This window comes from Saccostrea cucullata, unplaced genomic scaffold, assembly GCF_032062105.1.
Source record: "Saccostrea cucullata isolate Sc308-1 unplaced genomic scaffold, CSIRO_AGI_Scuc_v1 ctg6962, whole genome shotgun sequence".
In the NCBI taxonomy this organism is placed as follows: domain Eukaryota; kingdom Metazoa; phylum Mollusca; class Bivalvia; order Ostreida; family Ostreidae; genus Saccostrea; species Saccostrea cuccullata.
This window is the reverse complement of record NW_026928153.1, coordinates 10001-32995: the sequence shown is the minus strand read 5'-3', so window position 1 is coordinate 32995 and position 22995 is coordinate 10001. Positions and strand designations below refer to the sequence as shown.

At 33.5% G+C, this 22995-nt stretch overlaps 1 protein-coding gene across 1 annotated transcript in view; it reads right to left on the bottom strand.

The window, feature by feature from the left end:
* Positions 1–6328: 6328 nt before the first annotated feature.
* LOC134276605 (uncharacterized) overlaps positions 6329–22995 on the bottom strand; it is a gene marked incomplete at both ends in the record, with an annotated part of 25483 nt that continues 8816 nt past the window's right edge. The window contains 3 exons of the mRNA XM_062758839.1: positions 6329–6562; positions 6746–7420; positions 20306–20791. Of these exons, the coding sequence (XP_062614823.1) occupies positions 6329–6562; positions 6746–7420; positions 20306–20791 (1395 nt within the window). The remainder of the gene's footprint in view (positions 6563–6745; positions 7421–20305; positions 20792–22995) is intronic.

Genomic DNA, 22995 nt, shown 5'->3' with positions numbered 1-22995 from the left:
GAATACCACTGTTGGACCTGGAGGCCGGTCCTTCGGATGAGACCGTTTAAACCGAGGCCCCGTATCGCCGTAGGTGCTGGCACAAAAAAAGATCCCTCACTGCTCAAGGGTCCTGAGTGCCGAGCATAGGACAAAATTTGTAGCCCTCCACCGGCAAGTGGTAGCGTCTCCATATGAGTGAAAAATTCTCGAGAGGGACGTTAAACAACATACCATCAATCAATCAATCAATAAACTTTGACACTGATTCGAAATAAAAATTTATTTTTATATATATGCCAGTCGTCTTGTAATCTGCAAAATTAGTGACACTGCGTTTCTACCTTATCGTAACACAGTTATTGATATTATTTTAATAACATATAGACTTCATAAGATTAATTATAAATCAATTTTCACCTTGCAGTATTACTGATACATGTATAAACATCCCGTTTAACGTTTATCCGCGTCTTCTGCATGGGGCCATTAAATGTTCAACGTAAAATTGCTATATATGTAACTTTGTATACACATAGTCACTTCGAGGTATCGAGAATAAATTTCAATAGAATATGGATAGCGGGTCTGCATTTTGACTTTGAGGGATCAAGTGTTTCGAGAGATCATGAATTGATTGATTTATATTGTTTAACGCCGAGGCGGCAATATTTTAGCCATATTTCGGCGGTTAGAGCATGAATTCGAGAAATGAGGAGTAAATTTGCTTAGTTATATAGTGGAAAAAAATGGGATCAGAGACTCACTTCTAGCAATCAAAAACTTCGAGAGATCGAAGTTCGAGCCATCAAGAGTTACATGTACCTATAGAAAATTGAATGTAATTTCTCTAGTATGGTGTGCACTTCACGGTAGCTCAGTCGTGTGAGCGCTCGCTCCATGATCGGGAGGTCGTGGGCTCTTATCTCGGCCGCGGCTGACTTAGTCGATAAAGTGGGTATCAACTGTTAAAGGGCCATGCACTCGGTACTTTGAAGTGAAAGTTGCAGACCCTTCGGATGGGATCTTCAAAACCAGGGCCACGTTTCAGCGGCAGGCGTTTGGACGATAAAGATTCCTCACTGCTCAATGGCGATAAATGCCGAGTAAAGATTAACATTTGAAGCCCTTCAGTGGCATATGGTGGCGTCTCCATATGTGTAAAAAATTGTCGAGAGCGACGTTTAACAAGACACAATCAATCAATCTAGTATTGCCATATAAGGAAAGACATTTTCAACTGTGAATACATGTATTACAGTGTTTAAGGAAGATATTTTTAAAACCTTTTCTGGATTTTATTTATAATTCTTGAAAAGATATTTGAAATTCAAGGATTGAAGGGGTGTTCACAAACGACAAAAAGAAGTACTGTAAAATGGAATAGGCAAAGTGCATATGTATATATTTGGACAGTTTCCCCTTAGGCGCTACACAAGTCTTATGCTTTTAGGGTAATTATTCATATAAATCATTTCAAAATAATGTAACAGCTCAACGCACTTTTTAAGTTTACATGGTTTTTCGCATAAATTAAGGTTCTCCGATCCTCAGGTTCTGAAAATCAAACTTTAACTAATTGAAAATGCTCGCAAAAATGTCTCTGAATTTTCAAAATAACGTGTTTTTACCCATAATAATTCTTCAAACATCATCTTCCAAGTTAATTACATTATATAAGGAACATTAGTAAATCTCAAATATATTTTCAGGAATTGCGAATAAAAACACCTGTTATGCATTTTCCAATTGAAATTCGACCAATTAACACATTTTGAAAATAAAAATCATAGGTATTCAGGCTTTTGAAGAAATTCCACAATTTTTATATATATAATATACTTCAATTTCTTTTATTTTCTTTGATCATTTTTCAATGCAAAGTGTATAAAGATTTTTCCATCATTGGAAAGCTCCATAAATTACTCTTAATATCATATCAAGTTGATATACGTTGGTATCTGTGGTAAGATTACAATAAACATCAATTTCTTGACATATCTTATTTTTTAAATGCTTTCACGGGGTAAAAATTTCGACTTTTTATTAGACCTTTCTGAGAACTTCAAAGAACCTTGAAGCGCATTAATAGATATGTAATGAAAATTGTTGCATGAAAAGATTTAATTTTCAAGTTTCATTTTGAGACTTTTTGATTTGAATTATAAATTAAAGAGTCGTCCTTCCTGGCTGAGGATAGGATTCTCTTAAAGTCACATTTTTATAATAAAAACTACAATTTTCGAACTGCAGTGCAATGACATAGCCCATCGTTAAGTATGCATATCATGTCAATCATAACTGTCTTTAAAATCATAAATATGTTAAATGTATATAGTATTGTTTTAAAGGAGAATTTATAAATAAATGGTATGATATTTCGACTATATGATTCTTCCAAAGGTTTTTACAAATCGTACAAAACGACCTTTCCTTGATACCATGTAGTTGAAAATTTTAAATTTCTTCTAAACGGTGAGTATCTTTAAAAAAATATTTGCTCATTTACTATACTCCATTTGGTTTTGTCGAAATGTAGCGCCGAAAAGTGATAACTTTGGAGAAGAAAACCACTCTTAAGGGTGGGATAATGAAGTACTGTTTTTTTTTTTTAAATAGTAAAATCCTTTTATCAAATGAAAATTCTTCTGCATTTATGGTTTGAAACGTTGAAATTTTGCAGTGGTATGATTCTCTCATGATTTTAAATTTTAGAAGGTGACTCTGAAAAATCCCACATTATTAACGTACAAAGCAGTCAAACAAAAGAAAAATACTAATATCACCATGATCTGAAGAGTCAAAATGTATAGTAAATACAAGTAACAGTAGCTGTACCGTTTCCCTGTATAACTCTCTGCCAAGAGCTATTCCTTCAAAAGAGAGGATGAAAAGATAGTTGCAATTCGCATGAATCCACAAAAAATCAAATGAAAATAGTTCTTATTTTTAAGCCATAAATATATCAAACTTCTTCTACATGATATGTGTTAACTTTGTTTTAGTAAATGAAATAAAACTCAAATAATGTAAACAAATACTTTTAAAATGTATTTTGTTGTCTCCATACACAATATTATATCATAACAAAATGATCTTAATTTGTGCATAAAACCATGTGAACTAAAATAGTGCGTTGAGCTATACATTGAATCGGTAAGGTTAGTGTCATTACCTGATTTAAAGGGTAAATTCAGAAGGGAATCACCATTATATCAGACTTTCACATAAATGTGTACATGTATAATATTTTCCCTCTTTGAATAAAACTTGATTATGATTATGTTACAGGCATCATTTCAAAACGAACTTGAAAAATAATTAAAGGCATAAAAATTCTAAGGATAATGTTCTGTGACCATCTTTCTATCCCTAATCTCTCTTGCACGTCTATTTTCCTCACTGTTATCAAATAGAATCTTATCTGTCTAGTAGTGCTCGAAGACTAACTATAATGATTGGTATATCCGGTAGTACAAGAAATAAGAAAATTCAATAAAATTGCATGCGAGGAAAGATGCTGAATTTATGATTTTTGAATACTAAGCAGAAAGGCCAAGGATTGCGTCTGATAATTGTGACATCATTTACGTTTATTGTTCCTCTGTACAGTCAGGCATTGGCGTATAATTTCAAACTTTAGCACACTGTCTCTCATTAGGCCAATTGATGTAACAGAGTATTGGACATAATGTAAATCAACTCTATTTTATCATTTTTTTCAGGTTTGCATTCGCATTTCATGTATGCACTTGTTAATAAATCTTTTCCACATCCCTTTTTAATCGAATTCATTCTCCGTTGATTGTAGAGGCAATTCATCAGTCAAAAAGGACTGAATACATTAAGAAAAAAATAAAGTATAATTCAATTAGATTGATTGTATATTGTTTTACGTCCCTCTTGAGATTTTTCACTCATATGTAGAAGCCACCGTATGCCGGTGAAGGGCTTCAAATTTAGACGTTTACTCGGCACTCAGGGCCATTTAGCAGTGAGGGTTCTTTATCGTGCCAGCGCCTACCGTGACACGGGACCTACGTTTTTAAGGTCATATCCGAAAGACGCGTGACTTTCACTTCTAGTGCCGAGCGCTTGGCGAAGGAACAATCACTAACTTTTGTTTACTTCTTAGGTAGGACGCGGCGCCGAGAATCGAACCTAGGCCTCCCGATCACGAAGGGAACGCTCTACCACTAGGCAACCGTGAACGGTTAATTCAATTAGATGTTGACATTTTATTCTATTTATCTATTTATTTAGCTACCTATTTATTTATTTGTGTGATTTTTAATTTATTTATTTGTTTGTCATTTCAGGTAGAATCCTTAGCTATCCGCCGGAAGTCGGATGTATACTTTATTGTTTACTTATATCTGAGAAATATCGTTTTAGTTTAATTGAATAATCACACAGAATCACAAAGGGCAAAATCAGAGACAGATATTTCTCTGACATTTCTAATGAGCAAATCACTCTTACAGCACTGTAATGTCATATATATTTATTGTTTCTCTGTACAGTAAGGCATTGAAGTATAATTTCATCAAACTTTAGTGCACCCTGTCTCATTGGAAACGAGCCATCTCACTCTTTTTGACCATCTGATCTTGTCCGTAAAGACTCTCAGCCACCGAGTTTTGGTACAGACCTTTGTATTTTGGCGTGATCATTACAAGTTTGCGTGACCTTTGCACTTCGGAGCCTTAGGTAATCTATATATCTGGAAAAGTGTTTTCTAACTGGGTTTGAATTTAGATGGTGTGTGAATCACACAAACATTTTTTTTGTAAAAAATTACAACTATTTATGTATTTAAAATTTGTTTTTCTTATTGTTCTTACCTTACGTTCTTCAAATGACCTTCTTTATATTTCATGCATTGTTTTATATTTCATGCATTGTGCGTCATTCGAAGTAATAAGCAACTTATTGTGCGAATTCGCCGGGGCATGGTGTTTATAGCAATGGAAATCATATCTCTTTTATATAACAAATGTGAAAATATTAATCTGAAAGCAACCTCATATAGTATAGATTCACGTTTGTTCAATTCATTACAACTGGGTAAGGTAAGCAAGGATTGTAGATGTGGATATTTGCATAGGAAAATAGTAGTAAATATTAAAAATTCAACTTCCTAAAAAGGATAAAGTCAAAAGTATTCATATTGGAATGAAACCATTTTCAGGTTGTAAATTTAAGATTTTTTAAATTTTTACTGACCTGAAAAAGTCGTTTCAAGCCTGATTAGGATAAGTAGCACATGGCTGATGTTTAAAACCTGAAAGCCCGGGATGAGGATGAAGCTGTAACAGGCAACCAAAGATTTACATTTGTATCTTTAAAACAAAGAATATAATTTTGAATAATAAAAACCGTTCACGGTAGCTCAGTCGGTAGAGCGCTTGCTCCATGATCGGGAGGTCGTGAGTTCGTATCTCGGCCGCGACTGACCCAGTCGATAAAATGGGTAGCAACTGTTCCTTCGCAATGTGCTCAGTACTTTGAAGTGAAAAATGCGGGTCCATCGGATGAAACCTTAAAAATCGAGGTCCCGTGTCAGCGGCAGCTGTTGACACGATAAAGATCCCTCTCTGCTCAATGGCCCTAACCGCGCCCATTTATTAATCAGTACATATGAAATAAAATACATTAACTATTTGTTATTTTATCTCGGACAAAGACATTGGATATATAAACATTTTTGTATAAACCCCAAATCGTTAAAAATGCAATGTATTCAGCATCATTTAAGATGTGAAATATCTAGATACTCATCCGATAGTAGGCACGTCTATCTTGAATTACCATGAGAATGTCATTCACTGTAAGTATCTACTGGTTCTGAACATTTTGCATATCTAAGTTTATTTCGTTATAATTCTTATAATTCTTTATTTATGCTGTTTAGATTTTTAAAAATGACATTCTCAAAACATTGCATAAACAGTAAATGAATGAACAATGATTGGCAGACAAAAGTGATAACACTAAATCATAAAAAAGCCGGTTCCAATCCTTCAACTTATATTGAATACAAGAAGTGCGTTCTAATTTTCATAGTCTACTCGGACACAAAATATACCTGAAATCGATGTAAAGTCATCAACATTAATGTGATATCTTCAATTGATAACATTTTTATTTTATTTTTTAAACGATAATTGTTCTTAGCAATCCGGAACCGCAACGTCTGATCAGAGGCACGGTTATTATTACCGGTGGACTCTCACGCTCTGCTATAGAATATTTTGTTCATCTCCATGTAAGTTCCAGAATTCTGACAGTTTGGTGATGTTTATGAAATACCGATTCTTAATTGGATGCAATGGACAAATAATTTTACCATCTTTTTCATTTACGTATTTGCCTTTAACAAATTGTCCGTTTATATCCACTGCAATCATCCATGCACTTTCCTCTTGACATTTAAAACCTATTTCGTACAACAGACTTCTGTGAAAGGTTCCAGAAATGTCATATAAGATAATCTCTATAGTATTCTGAATTTTGTAAGTTTCATCTTTTCCTAACAAGCGCCCTGGAACTGGGTGAAATACCTGTAACTGTATTGATGTTTCTGTTACAGATAGGACGACATAATATTCATGAACAAAAAACAAAGCTGCGTTTCTGTATAGACATGATGTTTCATCCGTTATTAGTACTTCCCAACCTTTTAACTGCATACAAGATACAACGAGACGAAAAAAGAGGAAGAATGGCAAGAACCTAAGTCTGTAAATTAAAACAGATGTTTTACTTTCCGATCTTTGAATAAGCTTTGGAATTGCTGACTCTATTTCCTTACGGTTCATGCTTGGAACATAATGGGAGTTTTGACCAACAGCTATCAAACCAAGTCTTTGCATAAAATTGAGTAGTACTTCCTTGTGAAAGAGAAGATATCGGGGATCAACTTTAAAGTCGAATTCATATTCTTTACTGTAGGAATAGAGATCCTTATTGTTTGCTTCCATCAACTGATCTTTAAATCTTTTATCTTCCTGTTTCCAGATCTCTGTTAGAAGTTCATTTCTTAAATTTCCGGTGTTGTAGTATTCATTCCAATCCTCCTGTGCAGCAGGGATATCTTTAAAATGAAGTTTGTCAGTGATAATGTGTTTGAAAGCATCAGTAAACCATTGAACGTCAATAACGACATATTGCTGAAGTCCCTCCTCATTGAAATACAGAGCCTTCCCTGCGTCATGGTAATATCGTAACATATCCTTCTTTGATTTCAATTCCTCTTGCTTTTGGTCATTGTTGCCGGTAAGCTTTGTTGTTAAATTCTCAATGTCTAAAATCCTCTTTGATTCTTTCTTTTGATTAATTTCTATTTCAAAGAAGGACCACTCCTTGGGAATATTTTCTTTCCATCGATGACGAGATGCAATGTCAAAAATATGTTGCTGTAGATCATGAATTGGTTGAACTGGAAAATATGTACAATAACAGTTTTTCTCCACTATATATTGAGAGAAATTGGACTCTTTCGGAAGTTTTTGTTGCAGGTTCTTCAACAGAGCTTCTTTATCCTGTAAAAAAAGGTCTATCACTTAAAAATATATTAAATGCTAATAGACGTGAGTGAAGCAGACAACAAGATCAAGAAATTATAAAGGGCGTAATTTACGCTTGCCTTCGTGTGCCAGTGTACACTTACATTCTTTCTTTATTTTTACAGAATTTTCAAATTAGATCGCAGCACAGTTAAGGTTAAAGTAAGAAGGCGGGACCTAATTTGTACGGGAAATGTTCATTATGACGTCAAAGTGACGTCAAAATCACGGGCAAGTCTAAATAAAAAATCCAAGTGTCCCCTTCATTTAGATTTAAACCTCATACCATTTTTTGATATCAATAAAGTCCTAAAAAAGACTCGCCCATCTCTTATAGTATGTATTTTTTATCTTCAAAAATCGGCGATATTTCCATTTGTAGCGTTAACTGTACTGCGATGAGATATCATCCTGAAACATGGAAGGCGTGATAATAAAATGTTACTTTTTTGCTATGACAAGGAAAGAAATTTAATCAAGCAAATCGAAACTAAACTGTTTTCCCTGTCTACGACTTTTTGGGAAAACCCTCGTATATCCAATTTATATATATTTTAGATTCAATTATAAAGAAAATGTTCAAGATATGTTCATCAAACTTTATACACTTATATAAATTTTCCTGTAGCATTAGTTATATAAATTCGGCGGGACATTCATGTCATATAGACATACTCTAGTTTTTCAAATCATGACCCCAGAGGCTAGAGTCAGGCCACAATTAGGGATCAAAGTTTTATATAGAAAAAAAGGAAACAAATCTTCAAATTTCTTCTGTTCAAAAACAACAAGAGCATGATTAATATAGAAACATTTTTAAGAGATGTAGATTCAATTTTGTACAAATCATGAGCCCCTGGGCTAGGGAGGGGCCATTTTAACCTGCCCCTTTTTGGCATCCACATGAAAATGCAAATTCTGAAACTATTTTAAACATACACAATTAATGCATAAAATATTAGGGAAATTTTTGGAAGTAGGGTGATTAAACATATGGAATATTTAAAAAAAAATAAAAACAAATATGGGCACAGGTTAGACCCCCTGGGCCAAAATAAAAGTTCGAAAACCTTACTGCACATCTACTTGACACCACCTATCATCTCTTCAAAGATGATTAGGCTACTGAGTAAAATGTAGGGGAAATTGAGGGAAGACGCGGCTTTTTGCATTTTAAAAACATCATCTTTCGACCCCAATTGACCCCTTGAGCCTAAATGGAAGCTCCTAAACCTTACTGCACATCAACATGACACCACCTACAAATGTACCATCTCTTAAAAGATGATTAGGCTACTGAGTAAAATGTAGGATGAGTTCAGGGAAAATGGGGCTCTGGCATTAAAACACCATTTTTTGACCTCCAAATTGACCCAAAAAACCGAAATGAAAATTCTGAAAGGTTACTGCACATCTGCATGACACCACCAAGCATCTCCTTAAAGGAGATTAGGCTACTGAGTAAAATGTATCATGTTTTCAGGAAAGATGGGGATTTTTCATTAAAAACAACAGTTTTCGACCCCCAAAGAAGAAAGTACAGTTTCAATACAAATTAAGCCTGATATTTTTCTTAAATATGAAAGTGATATAAGAAATCAAAATTCATTCTTTCTGAATCATACGAATTCCCTGCAGTAAGAATTCACAAATCGTTTTTCTCATATGACCTCCTATATGCTAATTGTGACGTCATTACCTCGTTCATTTTCCCATATTTTCTTTAAAAGTTGCAGAAGACATCAATTTTCAGTGGAATTTTCTTTCAGAAAACATACTCTGCCACCGTCGCCCGTAAAGATTTTGAGATATGTGATTTTTCAAAGCAATTTGCATAATATATCCAAAAATTGAAGTGGGCGACGGTGGCAGAGACTATTTTCTGAAGGAAAATAAGCAAAAAATGAGTCTTTTTGAGGCTTTTATGCATTAAACTTAGAAATGTACCAAATTAATTACGTCATATTTTCAGAATGGTCTTACTTCATGCCATATTCTTTAATGATTTATCATATTCATATATTCAACTCTTGTTCAAGCTTATATCATCACTTTTTAAGAACGTTAAATTTTTAAGGCGCAATAAAGCCCAAACTGTACCTTCTTCTTAACCCCCGAGTCAAAATTAAAATTCCGAAACCTTACTGCACATCTGCATGAACCACCTACCATCTCTTGAAAGATGATTAGGATACTGAGTAAGATGAAGGAGGAGTTCAGGAAAGACGGGGATGTTCTGCATAAGAAATGTCATTTTTCGACCCCCAGTTAAGCCCCGGGTCAAAATCAAAATTCCGAAATCTTACTGCACATCTACATGACACCCCTAACCATCTCGTAAAAGATTAATTAGGCTACTGAGTAAAATGTAGAAGGAGTTCAGGGAAGAAAAGTGTGACAGACGGAAGGGCGGATGTACATTAGTACAGTCATGTAACAACAATTTTCGAGAAGTTTTTCTGGAAAGTGGGGGCATAATAAGGCAAAATGTATCAACTAAAAAGCACAATATTATATTTTGCGTTGATCTCGTTTTCACAAGATAATATCTCGTTTTCACAAGATAATATCTCGTTTTCACAAGATAATTATGTCGTTTTCACAAGATAATTTTTTTTTTGGTATTTAGAAAAAAAATAATTGCGTGTCCTAAATATACCACCGTAATATTCAAATATTGTGAGAAATACCTTTTTTATTTCAGTGTAATTTAATTAACCTCGCCATCTTCAATTCACCAATTTCTTTTGGCTCGCTTCGCTCGCCATTTTAGAACTAAATAGTATTAATAAAATGAGATAAAAAAAATCCTTGTGCACATAACGCAATGGCCATATGCATCAATCCGATTGGCAATCTTTTTATATAAATGTGAGAAGAAAGAAGATGAATGTATGGCCATGATGACCAATACCACAAAACATCGTTGATAAGACAATACTTGCGGTACAAACTGGATACTAGTAGTCAGTTAAGTTAACCTACACGACAATGTGCACTCAGTTGGTGTGATGAATCACTTAAATACAAGCCAATTCTTATGCACCACAAAAAATAAATTTTCTTGTAAATAAAATTATACCTTCACTGTTGCAATGTTAATGTAGCCCAATTTTTTTTTTCATTTTTTAAGAATCACTGGCGAATTGAAGGGGGACGTATTGTCAAAATTAAAATTGTCAAAGTATGATAATAATGATATTAATAATGCCATACTTTGGTACAATACCACTATTTTTGTGCCTAGTTTTACTCTTAAAATACACAAAACCCAGGGGTGTCCGGGGGCTTTGCCCCATGGACCCCCTTCAATCAAATAAATATGATATGACTAGCATTAATAATGTCATACTTCGGTACATACTACTACTTTCGTGCTTAGTTTTTCTCTTAGAATACACAAAACACCAGTAGCTTTAGGGGGCTTCGACCCCTGGGTCCCTACAAAGAGCTTCGTCCTGGACCCACTAGGGGCCTTTTGGCGGTCCCAAGACCCCCTGTCTATACAAAGTTATCCACCCCCCACCCCTTAATCACAAATCCTGTATCCGCCCATGATAATCACTTGAAGATATCAATTTAAAAAGGTACAAAGAAGAAAATAAATAATCTGTCTTGAAAATAAATGATCTCCCTTGACTGGCATGAAAATAAATAATCTGTCTCAAAAAAATTTGCCAACCCCCTTCAGAATCAAATAGTCATCCCCTAAGAGGAACAATTTCTATAAATTTCAAATTTCATCGATACAAACATTGAGATATTTCAGACAACTGCTTTTTTTATGGAGGAGGTGCAATGACTTGATTTTTTTTGACGAATGAAACAATATGTACACTATCTTCTTTGTTAGCTATTCAACTCAACTTGAATTCTTCTACAATTAAACACAATCTGGACAATTAACTGTTCTCTCACATTCTTCCGGGGACGTAGCAACAAGGGGGGGGGGACGAAATAGGATTTTCAACTTTGATGAATATAATTTTCGATTTTTTTTCCCTTGTCAACTTTTTCAGGTAAGTAAAAAAAAAATTTCTCTGGTTGGCCCCCCTACTTTCAAAAACGATGCTAAGTGCCTGTCATCATACTTTGAAATAAAATATTATTGTAAATTTCAAGGGCAAAGGTGTTTACATGAATCATAATTAATTGTCCCCCGCTTAAGGTCATAAGCAACATAGTTTGAACATTATTGGGTTCTTCCCTGGAGTTGAAGAGTTCCACTAAATGAAGGACCTGTGTGCAATGCTTTAAATGTCTACATATAAATGTATACACCTCTTCTAAAACAAATTTGATGGGGTAAAAAATCTGGAATTTATGTTTTGTAATTTTTGTATATTTTTCTTTGAATAAAGCTAAAATTTTCATAATTTGTTATCTTCCCAAAAACCCTGGTAGTGCATGTTGATTTTTTGCCTGTGAACATCTGATGTCAATGTAATCTTTAATTAAGAATATCTTGAAAAGTTATCGGTAGATAAGGCACATTGCGAATGTCCTTAAAAAGTGGAGGATATTAATTTGGGTCTGTCTGTCCGTCCGTCTTTCTGTCTGTCTGTCTGTAACGCTTTTGTTTCCACAGGATATCTCGAGAACCCTTTACCGTTCACGGTAGTCTAGTGGTAGAGCGTTCGCTTCATGATTGGAAGGTCCGGGTTCGATTCTCGTTCCCGGCGCCGCGTCAAACCTTAGACGTAATAAACAAGCAAATTCAAAGAATTGTAGTCCTCCGCTTTCGGTGTCCAAAGTAAACAGTATTTTAAAACTCGGTCAACTCCAAGGTCAAGATCAAAGGGTCAAAGTTGTTGATTTCCAATGAAAGGTTTTCTCACAAGGATTACATATGTGAAGTATGAAAGCCCTAGCCCTTACTGTTCAAAAGTTATGGTCAAAGTTAAAGTTTTTTATAAGTACGTAAATCTTTAAGTTCAAGGTCAAAAGGTCAAAGTTGTTGATTACCAATGAAAGGACTTGCCACAAAGAATACATATGTGAAATATAAAAGTCCTAGTGTCTACCGTTCAAAAGTTGTAACAAAAGTTAAAGTTTTTTTAAAGTAGTTAAAACTTCAGGGTCAAGGTCAAAGGGTAAAAGTTATTGGTATCCAATGAAAGGTCTTTTCACAAGGATTACATATGTGAAGTACGAAAGTCTTAGTCCTCACCATTCAAAAGTTATGGTCAAGGTTAAAGTTTTTTTATAAGTACGTAAATCTTTAAGTTCAAGGTCAAACGGTCAAGGTTGTTGTTATCCAATGAAAGGTCTTGCCACAAACAATACAAATGTGAAATATGAAAGTCCTAGTACCTCCTATTCAAAAGTTATGGTCAAAGTAAAAGTGTGGAATTTTTGTTTAAAAGTGGGTCACACTCCAAGGTCAAGGTCAAAAGGTCAAATTTGGTGGTACCCAAAGAAAGGTCTTGTCACAAGGAATACACATGTGAAATATGAAAGTCATAGCTCCACCAAATCAAAAGTTATGGGCAAGGTTAAAGTTTTTGTGACGGACAGACTGACGGGCAGACAGACAGACGAATGAGATTTAATGTCCCCTCGCTTTCGCGAAAGCGGGGGACAAAAAAGGCAGTGACTGTTCCTTAGCCAAGCACTCGGCATCAGAAGTGAGTCACGGGTCTTTCGGATATGACCTGAAAAAACGTAGGTCCCATGTCACGGTAGGCGCTGGCACGATAAAGAACCCTCACTGCTCAATGGCCCTGAGTGCCGAGTAAAGGTCTAAATTTGAAGCCCTTCACCGGCATACGGTGACGTCTCCATATGAGTGAAAAATTCTCAAGAGGGACGTTAAACAATATACAATCAATCAATCAATCCAGAACCCTTTAAGGTTTTACAATGAAATTTTACAGAACAACTCCCTGTGGCCTAAGGAATAACCCTATTGATTTTGAAGTCAAACGTTCGAAGTTCATGGTTGTAAATTTATACATTTTGTCTGTGTGTAACACTATCCTTTTCGGGCGATATTTCAAGAAGATTTTCAGCTTTTGCAAAACTCTCTAGGACCTCTCTCACCCTTCTCAGCCCCCCCCTCCTCGTTTGTTTTATTAGTATTTATTGTATTACATGTTGCTATTTTTAGCACAGGGGCATGAGGAGAGTTATTACGTATAAAACAGGTTCTCGGCGGGTTTTATATTCTTATTACATCTATTAGAACTGTTTATTAAAGGTTAAATTAGACACCATGCATTGTATAAAATTTTGACAATTATCGAATGTGAATATAAACATCAGTGTATGTGACTTCATCTTTGCATATAATTATCTCCAGGTAAAAGCGGTTGCGATGTGTAGTGGCACGTTTCACATGTGAGAGGTCCCGGGTTCGAATCCCGGATGATCCATTTTTTTCCGAATTTTTTTTTTTTTTACTAAATGATAATTTTCAACCTATAAAATGAAAAATTTATGAGGTATGGCTTGTACAAACTCATAAAATTATCATTATAGTGTGATAATTATTCCACATGAAAAGAATCTTCTATATACATAAAAAGAACAAGAAACATATTGACGCAAGCGTCAAAAATCGGCCGCAAACCAAGTTGTATAACTGTTGAAGTTCCTTACAGAAACTGAAATTTGCTGTTTTAAAAAAAAATTCTTCAGAAACTGAAATTTGCTGTTTTTAAAAAAAAAATCTTATATTTATCTGTTAAAATATCCTCGTGACATGAAAAAGAAATGCATGCAACAATGCCGATTGCATAATGCATGTATAATATTACATGTACAGGCAAAATAAACTATGCATAGTCCTCTGCGTCTCTGCACTCAGTTTGGTACAATTAACTTGCTGTTTAAGTAGTTACATTAAAAGTACAAAACTAAAGTTTAAATTTAGCTATAGTTTTACCTTAATAAAAACGCAACAAATATATAACTTGTGGGGACCCTCGCTCTCTCTAATAGGATGTTACCCCCCCCCCCCAAACTCCTTCAAGATCCACCACTACATTTCTTTACTTTCAATCTCTTTGTTTTGGTGTTGAGATGTGGCGGGAAAATGTTTGGCACATTAAAAACGCGCTCTATCCTAGTCTCTTGGACCAACATGTCGTAATATTCTTTGCTTTTAATAAATCAATATTTCATCATATTTTTGAAAAAACACCTAGAGGAAATGTTTAAATATACACTTCATTTCAAATTAATACAGCAGATCCTGTTTTAAAAAGAGAAAGTAAAATTGTTGATTTACAACGCGGTCTTTGTTTTAGACTATGCCTAACACTCTTACTAATATTCTCCGCACTTCAGTTATATCAGAGTTTGTCAATCAGGATTGGATGAAATAGTTACCCCATTATTTATAAAATTGAATTTTACGATTATTGTGCTTTTTCCTAAACATTTTTAAAAAAATTTGTTTGATATATAAACGCCGGCGATATGATGTTGAATATTTTTATTTAAATTGTTAGCTCCGCAGAAACGCACAGCGACTTAAAACTTTCATATCATATAACCGACCGCCTCCTGGCGGCCGGTAATAAGCAATCAAATCTTTATAAATATCCATATTGGGATATTTTACTTGCTTCAGTATACATGTATACTAATCCGAGATTTCTCGCACAAGTCACAGGCGCGTAGCATCGTTTTTGAAAGGGGGGCAGCCAGAGAATTTTTTTTTTTACTTACCTGTAAAAGTTGACAAGGAAAATAAAAAATGAAAAAAAATTACCCGAAGTCGAACAATCCTATTTTTGGGGGGTGGAGGGGGGGAGGAGGTAAACTTTTCCTCAGTCTCAACTACTTTAAGTACCAGTTCTAATACTACATTTGCAGTTCATCATTAAAAGTGAGGGGGCCAACCACGCTTTCAATTGACATTTCCTATAGCATGAGTAAGGTTGGGAAAAAAAGTGGGGGGGGGGGGGGGGGGGGGGCAGGGTCCCTCTGGCCCCCCTGTTGCTACGTCATAATATAAAAGCGGGGTTTAGAATCAGAGGAATCTCGGATTACACGTACATACATTTGATAATTCTACAAATTCAGTCAAGGGGATCCGTCTCCCCACCCCCTCCCCTCGAACTGCGCATTGTTTACATTTGCCCTTACGGAAGACATATAAATTCTCTGAACTAGCTTGTTTCAAGTTTACGGTGTCCCAGGCTTGACAAAAAAGACTTAATACACTCTGAGAACTTCAAACATGCTAGACGTTTTTCAGTGCTTCTGTCACAATCAACTACACGAGATATTCCTCTGTTTCATGACACGGAATCTAGGAAAATTTATGAAAATCACATCCTTGTGAATTTTTACTCATTTTGTTTGCATTAAAATGTGAGTTTTTCCATAGAAAGTTGCCTGCTTTTATGTGCCATTATTAATATTTCCCCATAGACATTTTCCTGTGCAATTATTTACCTTTAAAGAAGGAGAGTTGCGCAAGGGGACCTAAACTCTGACTAGGCAAATGCAAAAAAATCTAAATATTAGAATTAAAGGCATTTAAATTAAAAAAAGATTTCTTTTCTATTAATAAAAAATTATTATGTTATGAAAATACCATTTAATCATTTATGTAACATTTTTTAGCATGAAATGGCATGTTTTAATTCAAGATTAATATTGAAAAATTCACCCGTAATTGGAATTTTTTTCTGTGGTGCAGAGTTGTTTGCCAACGACATTTTTTAAATATGTTTTTCTTCTATATTGAATAAATTCAAAACAGTATAATTCAAATAAAAAAATTATCCTCGCTTCAAGTTACGTTTAACCAAACTTTGAAAAAAAAGCCTTTATTGCTAACATCTAGATTCTTTGTATATTCCCCGATATAATGTGGCTAAATACAAAACATGTATGTAATTTTTTTTTAATGAGTATAATTAACTACTATTGCACTTTCATGACATATGCAACATTGAAATAAAAATTATAGCATATATGTTTAAAAGACGCACTTAAAATGCATCATTTTCAATGAATGTCAATGCTCGTTTTACACTTATTTATAGGAAAACAAATAATCCCCGTTACTAAAAATAGCAACAACTTACGACAAAATGTAAATCGTATTTTAGGTCATTTGGACCAAATCTTTATTTGTATGGGTCACTTTTAAATTTACTACTATAATGCATCTGGACATTTTTTTTCAATTTGCATGGTTTTCTCTGAGACAGGCACTTAAGTTTAAACTTCAAACTTTTGCATATAGCTCTCTAAAATATGTTAGTAATAAGTTGACGTAAAATAATTAAAGCATCATTACTAAGTATAGAAAACTAAGGAAAACGTTCACATGTAGTTATACTTTATATGGCTGTGGCCACCCTACATTAAAAATGACCCTTTTGTTTGCCAAGGAATGATTGTTGGTTGATAATGGCCCCCTCCCTCCACTGAAAATGTTAAGCTGTACTACCCCCCTCCCCCCAATTGATATTGTTTCCTTCGAGTCTGTTCAGTTTTATGTTTTTCTCTTTTTTAGATCCTGCAATAGTTGCACTGTTTATATTTTAATTTTGTACTTATTTTTCTATGATTTTTGGATAAATTGAGAAATAGGTATATTTCCTTTCTTTTTTTTTTTTCGTTTTTTTAAAACTTTGACGCTAACTTTTTTTCAAACTTAAAATTCCTTCATGTGCGACAAATAAGTGCATAATCATATACTATTATGTTTTAAAAACAAAATTAAAACTAGATACAATATACATGTACATCTGCAGCACTGACAAAAAAAATAGAGTGTTCAAAACATTAAAAGCTTGATCTATATTTTGTACACATATTAGAACATCAACAAAAACATGATAAAATAATTCTAGTAGAAAACGTAAAAAAAGACGAGATCTCAATGCTTGTATCATACACCAGATAATAAATGTAATATAATTCAAGACAATTTCTCATTTAAGTTTTAGTGTGAAGGACATGACTCTTGACAGCATACATGTACATGTACCTCCTTCCTTCTCCTGCTCCTCACCTTATAGGGTTATAAGACATTTATGGGCATTAATATTTTTTCTCTACATGTATTAGGTGGAGAACAACTTTTTTAAGGAATATTACATTTTTAAATGCATACTTTATACACATTTTTTTTTAAGAAAAGTAATATATTTTTTAATCATATTGTCTATTTATAATACCAATATAACTAAAGAAACGCAAAAAGGGTATAACACTACATATTGACTGGATTTGAGGGAATATTCAACAAAGAATCAGTGCTAGTGCAGCGGCATTATGACTATTAACACTCCAAACAGCATTGTAAACAACTGTTGAAAAGGCTGTAGTCACCTCTGTATCTGTTCCGGAAAAATAATTTTAGGCAAACCTATGATAAATGATAAATTTTATTCATTTGGACGTCTTACATTAGCAAAACCAAGAAAATAAAACAAGGAAAATCTGCTAAAAACTGTAATCTGGAGATTTTTTTTACTGGGAAGTACATGTACATGTACTTGGATTTATCCAACCTTTTGCGAAATTTCTTCATATTTCATTTGTTACTAAGAAAAAATAATTGAAAAATACAATGTACAAATGATAATATAAACACTTATTGTTTTTTTTCTATAAAAATATTTCAAATGTTCATGATAGAAACCCTAGAGCAGTTTCCATAGAAACGGGTGTTTAATAATCAGGGTGAGACATGAACTCGCTCTTTATCATCTAAATTCTTAATACGTGAAATGAAAAATAACCGCACTTAGCTAGTGATATATAAAACGAAAATGTCATTCTTACGACTGCTTGACCTCTCATGACTCTTTTGTGTGATATCATACTGATTTTAATGGAAAATTGATTTATTAGTCGATGAATTGTTGATGATCTTTACATTGTAATATCACGTCAATTTTCAGTCAATTAATAAGTTTTATGAAAATCTCATGAACACTCTCACTTAAACATGTATACTACTTATACAGGCTGGAGAAAAATGCATTAAGAAACTAGTTTTCCAGTGCCGTTAGAAATTTAAGAAAAATAGTACTTCCATCGCGATTGATTAAAGGTGTGGCCGCCTTTCGGAGAATTTGTTTTTTCCTTGTTGGCAAATTACATGTAAGTGTTAATGGACGTAAGCCGATAACGTTCTGTGCTTGAAATTGCTACCGAAACTAGAACATCATTTGGAAGGATCGAAAGTATTCTAATTATGAGTTTATTATGAAGATAAGTCGGTGCAAAAGGATACCCATAATTTTTATGCGTAATAATTGAAGAAAAGGCAGCATTCTGTAGAAATACATGGAATTATTTGAATAAGTCAGGGGTGAGGTGCGCTTATAGCGTGACGTGACATTTTTAACGTTACGCCGAAGTCTACTCCGCATTCGATAATTATCCATTTTGATTAAGTTCTTGTGACATTGGTAATTCGAATTTGGAGTTATTTTCCAATATTTTTGCATAATGACTTTATATCATAAATATACATTTTGCTTGCTTTCAACAAATCGCAATTATATTTAAGAAGGAAATTCCACAAACTTATGGATCAACCATCCTATAATTATAAACTAGAACTATCTCGCTTTAAATCTTGTATTTTCATCTCAAGGGGGACAACACGTTGTAACCATGTATGCCAGCTTTATGTCATTGTCGTTTAAAGGGTGACAACAGCTGTACAATCATGTGACATGCTTTAAACCAATCAGATTGACTGTAAAATTTTGAAGGATAATAGTGTGGCTTATGTACTTTAATATCTCTTAGAGGATGCCTTTCTTTAATATTTGCGCAGAACAGTTCCTCAATACCTATTGATTACATGTTAACTATTTTCAAGTGTGACAGAATATTTCAAATAAATATTGTATAATTCATGTTATAATATTGTTTCAAATATTAGAAATATTATGCGATTACATTTTATGTACCTATTTACATGCACATGTAGTTCTTACATTACATTTGAATAATTAAAAACTATTTTTGCAAAATAAATGATAAAGAAATTCTTAATATGTATACATAAAAATATTACTATAATTAGCATACAACACCAATACATGTTCATATTTAAAAACCAGAAGTTTCTGTCAAGACTGAAGCTCGATTGGTCTGTACTACTAACAAAGGAAGAGAAAAATGGCAGTTACGACTTGAAACTTTCAAACTGCTATTAATAGAATAAAGAAGCTTGATTAATTCTCCTTTTGGGGCAATATATTGCAATAAACGACAACAACTGAAGGAATAGCTTTAGGAAAATCTTACAGTATTTTTTTTTACTTTAGTTACAATTGCAACATCACTCATCAAAATGAAAAAAAAAAACAAATATGCATCTCAGTGCAGTTTACCTACATGCCACATTATAATGAAATCAGACTAGAACTGTATTCGGAGAAAGATTTTTAAAGCATTTCACAGAAATTTCTATTTTTAGCAACCATGACATCGCTGTTCATCGACATCAAAAACCAAAATAAGGAATTATGTATATTAGTGTTGTCTAATAGTGTGCCAGTTTATATTAAAATCAGAACAAAAATGTAGGAAAGAACATTTTGAAAGTATTTCACAAAAATATTTATTTTTTTGTAACCAAGTCAACAATGTTCATCGAAATTAAAAAAAAAACGATACAAAGACACCTAGACTGACAATCAGACAGACGGACGGACGAATTACTATCGCATAAGCTCTTCTAGTCTATGACTAATAGAACTTAAACCAAAGAAAAGTTCAAATAAATAATTTTTGTTACACATGTACAAGTGGTAAAATATACTCACAAAGTCGACTGATCCTTCCATGAATCCCCCTGTCAGACACAGTACAGTGTGTAATAATGTCCAGCTGTAGTTTGTCTATGAAGAGGTAGTACAATTTCTCCGGACTGTCCGGTAAATACAGACATCTCTCTCCCCTACTCTTCGTATACCACCAGGTCCGGCAGTATTCTGATATCACGTCACGTGACGCCGTGGTCAGGAAAAACTCCAGATCACTCTCCTCCACCAGACACTCCGTAACAAAGGCGTTCATGACGTCATGTCGGATGTCCTCTGATATAAAGGTTATAACACCTTTATGAGTCTCTGTGATTCCATCAGGAAGATCTACCAAATCGTCATCATTTAGATCTATAAAACATCTATCTTTGATTTTGTCCCTTATGATTCTGTGAGATTGTTCATTGAGATTCAGCCGATATTGATCACTTAACAGTAAACAATACAGTAGACATCTGACTTCCGGCGGATAACTAAGAATTTCACCTGAAGTCACAACATTTCCAAATTATAAAAAAAATCAATAAATGATGAAATTTAAAGTTAGCAAATGGATAAATTATGAAATAATAGAATAAAAACAATATGTAAGAAAAATAAGTAAAATGTTTACATTCACCTGAACTACTTTATATTTGTTCGTTAAGTATAAAACTCTATTGAATAGATGTGTTTTAAGACTAGCTGCAGAACTGTAGTTCTCCTAATAACTATATATTGACAGATCAGAGAGCGACAGGGCCACCCATTGAAAAAAAGATAAACTTATTGCTGCAAAAAAAAATTCGCATGGTGTAGGATTAATTATTCCAAATTCATACTTCAATTGCAAAAAAGCCAGATTTCAGTAAATTCCTTACTCTTCTATCAAGTACTCTCGTAGTTTTCACCGGTACGTAGCGCGTTGGACCCAGCTATTTTTACAAACCAACATGGCTTTATAAATATGCAAAATTTTCGATGATATCAAATTCAGGGCCGGGAGAGCAATTAAAAAGAATTATAGTGAACGAATATGGAACACACGGTTTCAATTTTGTGATATGTATTTGATGAGAGTTTTAAAAAAATAGAGAAATATATCAAGGAACATTACCTGTTTTTGTGCGCAATAAATACAGTTTTTCAAAAGGGTGGTACTGTAGCTCTGTCAGTTTACACACTATTTTTTTTCAGAGAGCTACAGTTCTGCAGCTATTTTAAGACGGGACTCCCTGTCTTTTTTAATTGCAACTTTAGTCAACGGTGAATTAATGCGTTTTAAAAAAATATATAAGGATATTTCTTACGAATGTACATATATTCCTAAAATGTGAATGCAAACCTGTTTAAAATGTTTATTCTTAATAATAGCTATATATTAAATTAACGTGTTGCTTTCGTCGCCAGCGAGACGCAGTGATTCCAGGATCTGCTTTAGAGTCTTGGAGTAAGAGGTTAATCCTCACGTCGCAGATTTAAATTCGGGACAAGGAGACAGGTCCATTCGAGGAGACTGTTAAACCGGGTTTTCCCTAACAAAAAAATACTATAGTAAATCAAAGTGTCAAAGTTTTCGCCAAAGTTTTTCAAAGTGTCAAAGTTTTCGCCAAAGTTTTTCAAAGTGTCAAAGTTTTCGCCAAAGTTTTTCAAAGTATCAAAGTTTTCGATAAAGTTTTTCAAAGTACAAAGTTTTCGATAAATTTTTGTAAAATTTTTCAGGTTTTCGATAAAGTTTTTCAAAGTGTCAAAGTTTTCGATAAAGTTTTTCAAAGTATCCAAGTTTTCGATTAAGTTTTACAAAGTATCAGAGACTTCGATAATGTTTTTCAAAGTGTCAAAGTTTTCGATAAAGTTTTTCAAAGTTTTAAAGCAACCAGGTTTTCGATAAAATATTTCGAAGTATCCAAGTTTTCGATAAAGTTTTTCGAAATTTCCAAGTTTTCGATAAAGTTTTTTGAAGTATCGAAGTTTTCGATAAAGTTTTTTGAGGTATCAAAGTTTTCAATAAAGTTTTTCAAAGTGTTGAAGTTTTCGATAAAGTTTTAAATAGTTTTAAAGCATCCAAGTTTTCGATAAAGTTTTTTGAAGTATCCAAGTTTTCGATAAAGTTTTTTGAAGTATCCAAGTTTTCGATAAAGTTTTTCAAAATATCAAAGTTTTCGATAAAGTTTTTCAAATTTTTCGAAGTATCCAAGGTTTCGATAAAGTTTTTCAAAGTATCCAAGTTTTCGATAAAGTTTTTCAATTTTTTCGAAGTATCCAAGTTTTTGATAAAGTTTTTCGAAGTATATAAGTTTTCGATAAAGATTTTTGAAGAATCCAAGTTTTCGATAAAGTTTTTTGAAGTATCCAAGTTTTCGATAAAGTTTTTCAAAGTGTCAAAGTTTTCGCCAAAGTTTTTCAAAGTGTCAAAGTTTTCACCCAAGTTTTTCAAAGTGTCAAAGTTTTCGCCAAAGTTTTTCAAAGTGTCAAAGTTTTCGTTAAAGTTTTTCAAAGTGTCATAGTTTTCGCCAAAGTTTTTCAAAGTGTCAAAGTTTTCGTCAAAGTTTTTCAAAGTATTAAAGTTTTCGCCAAAGTTTTTCAAAGTGTCAAAGTTTTCGCCAAAGTTTTTCAAAGTGTCAAAGTTTTCGCCAAAGTTTTTCAAAGTTTCAAAGTTTTCGCCAAAGTTTTTCAAAGTATCAAATTTTTCGTCAAAGTTTTTTAAAGTG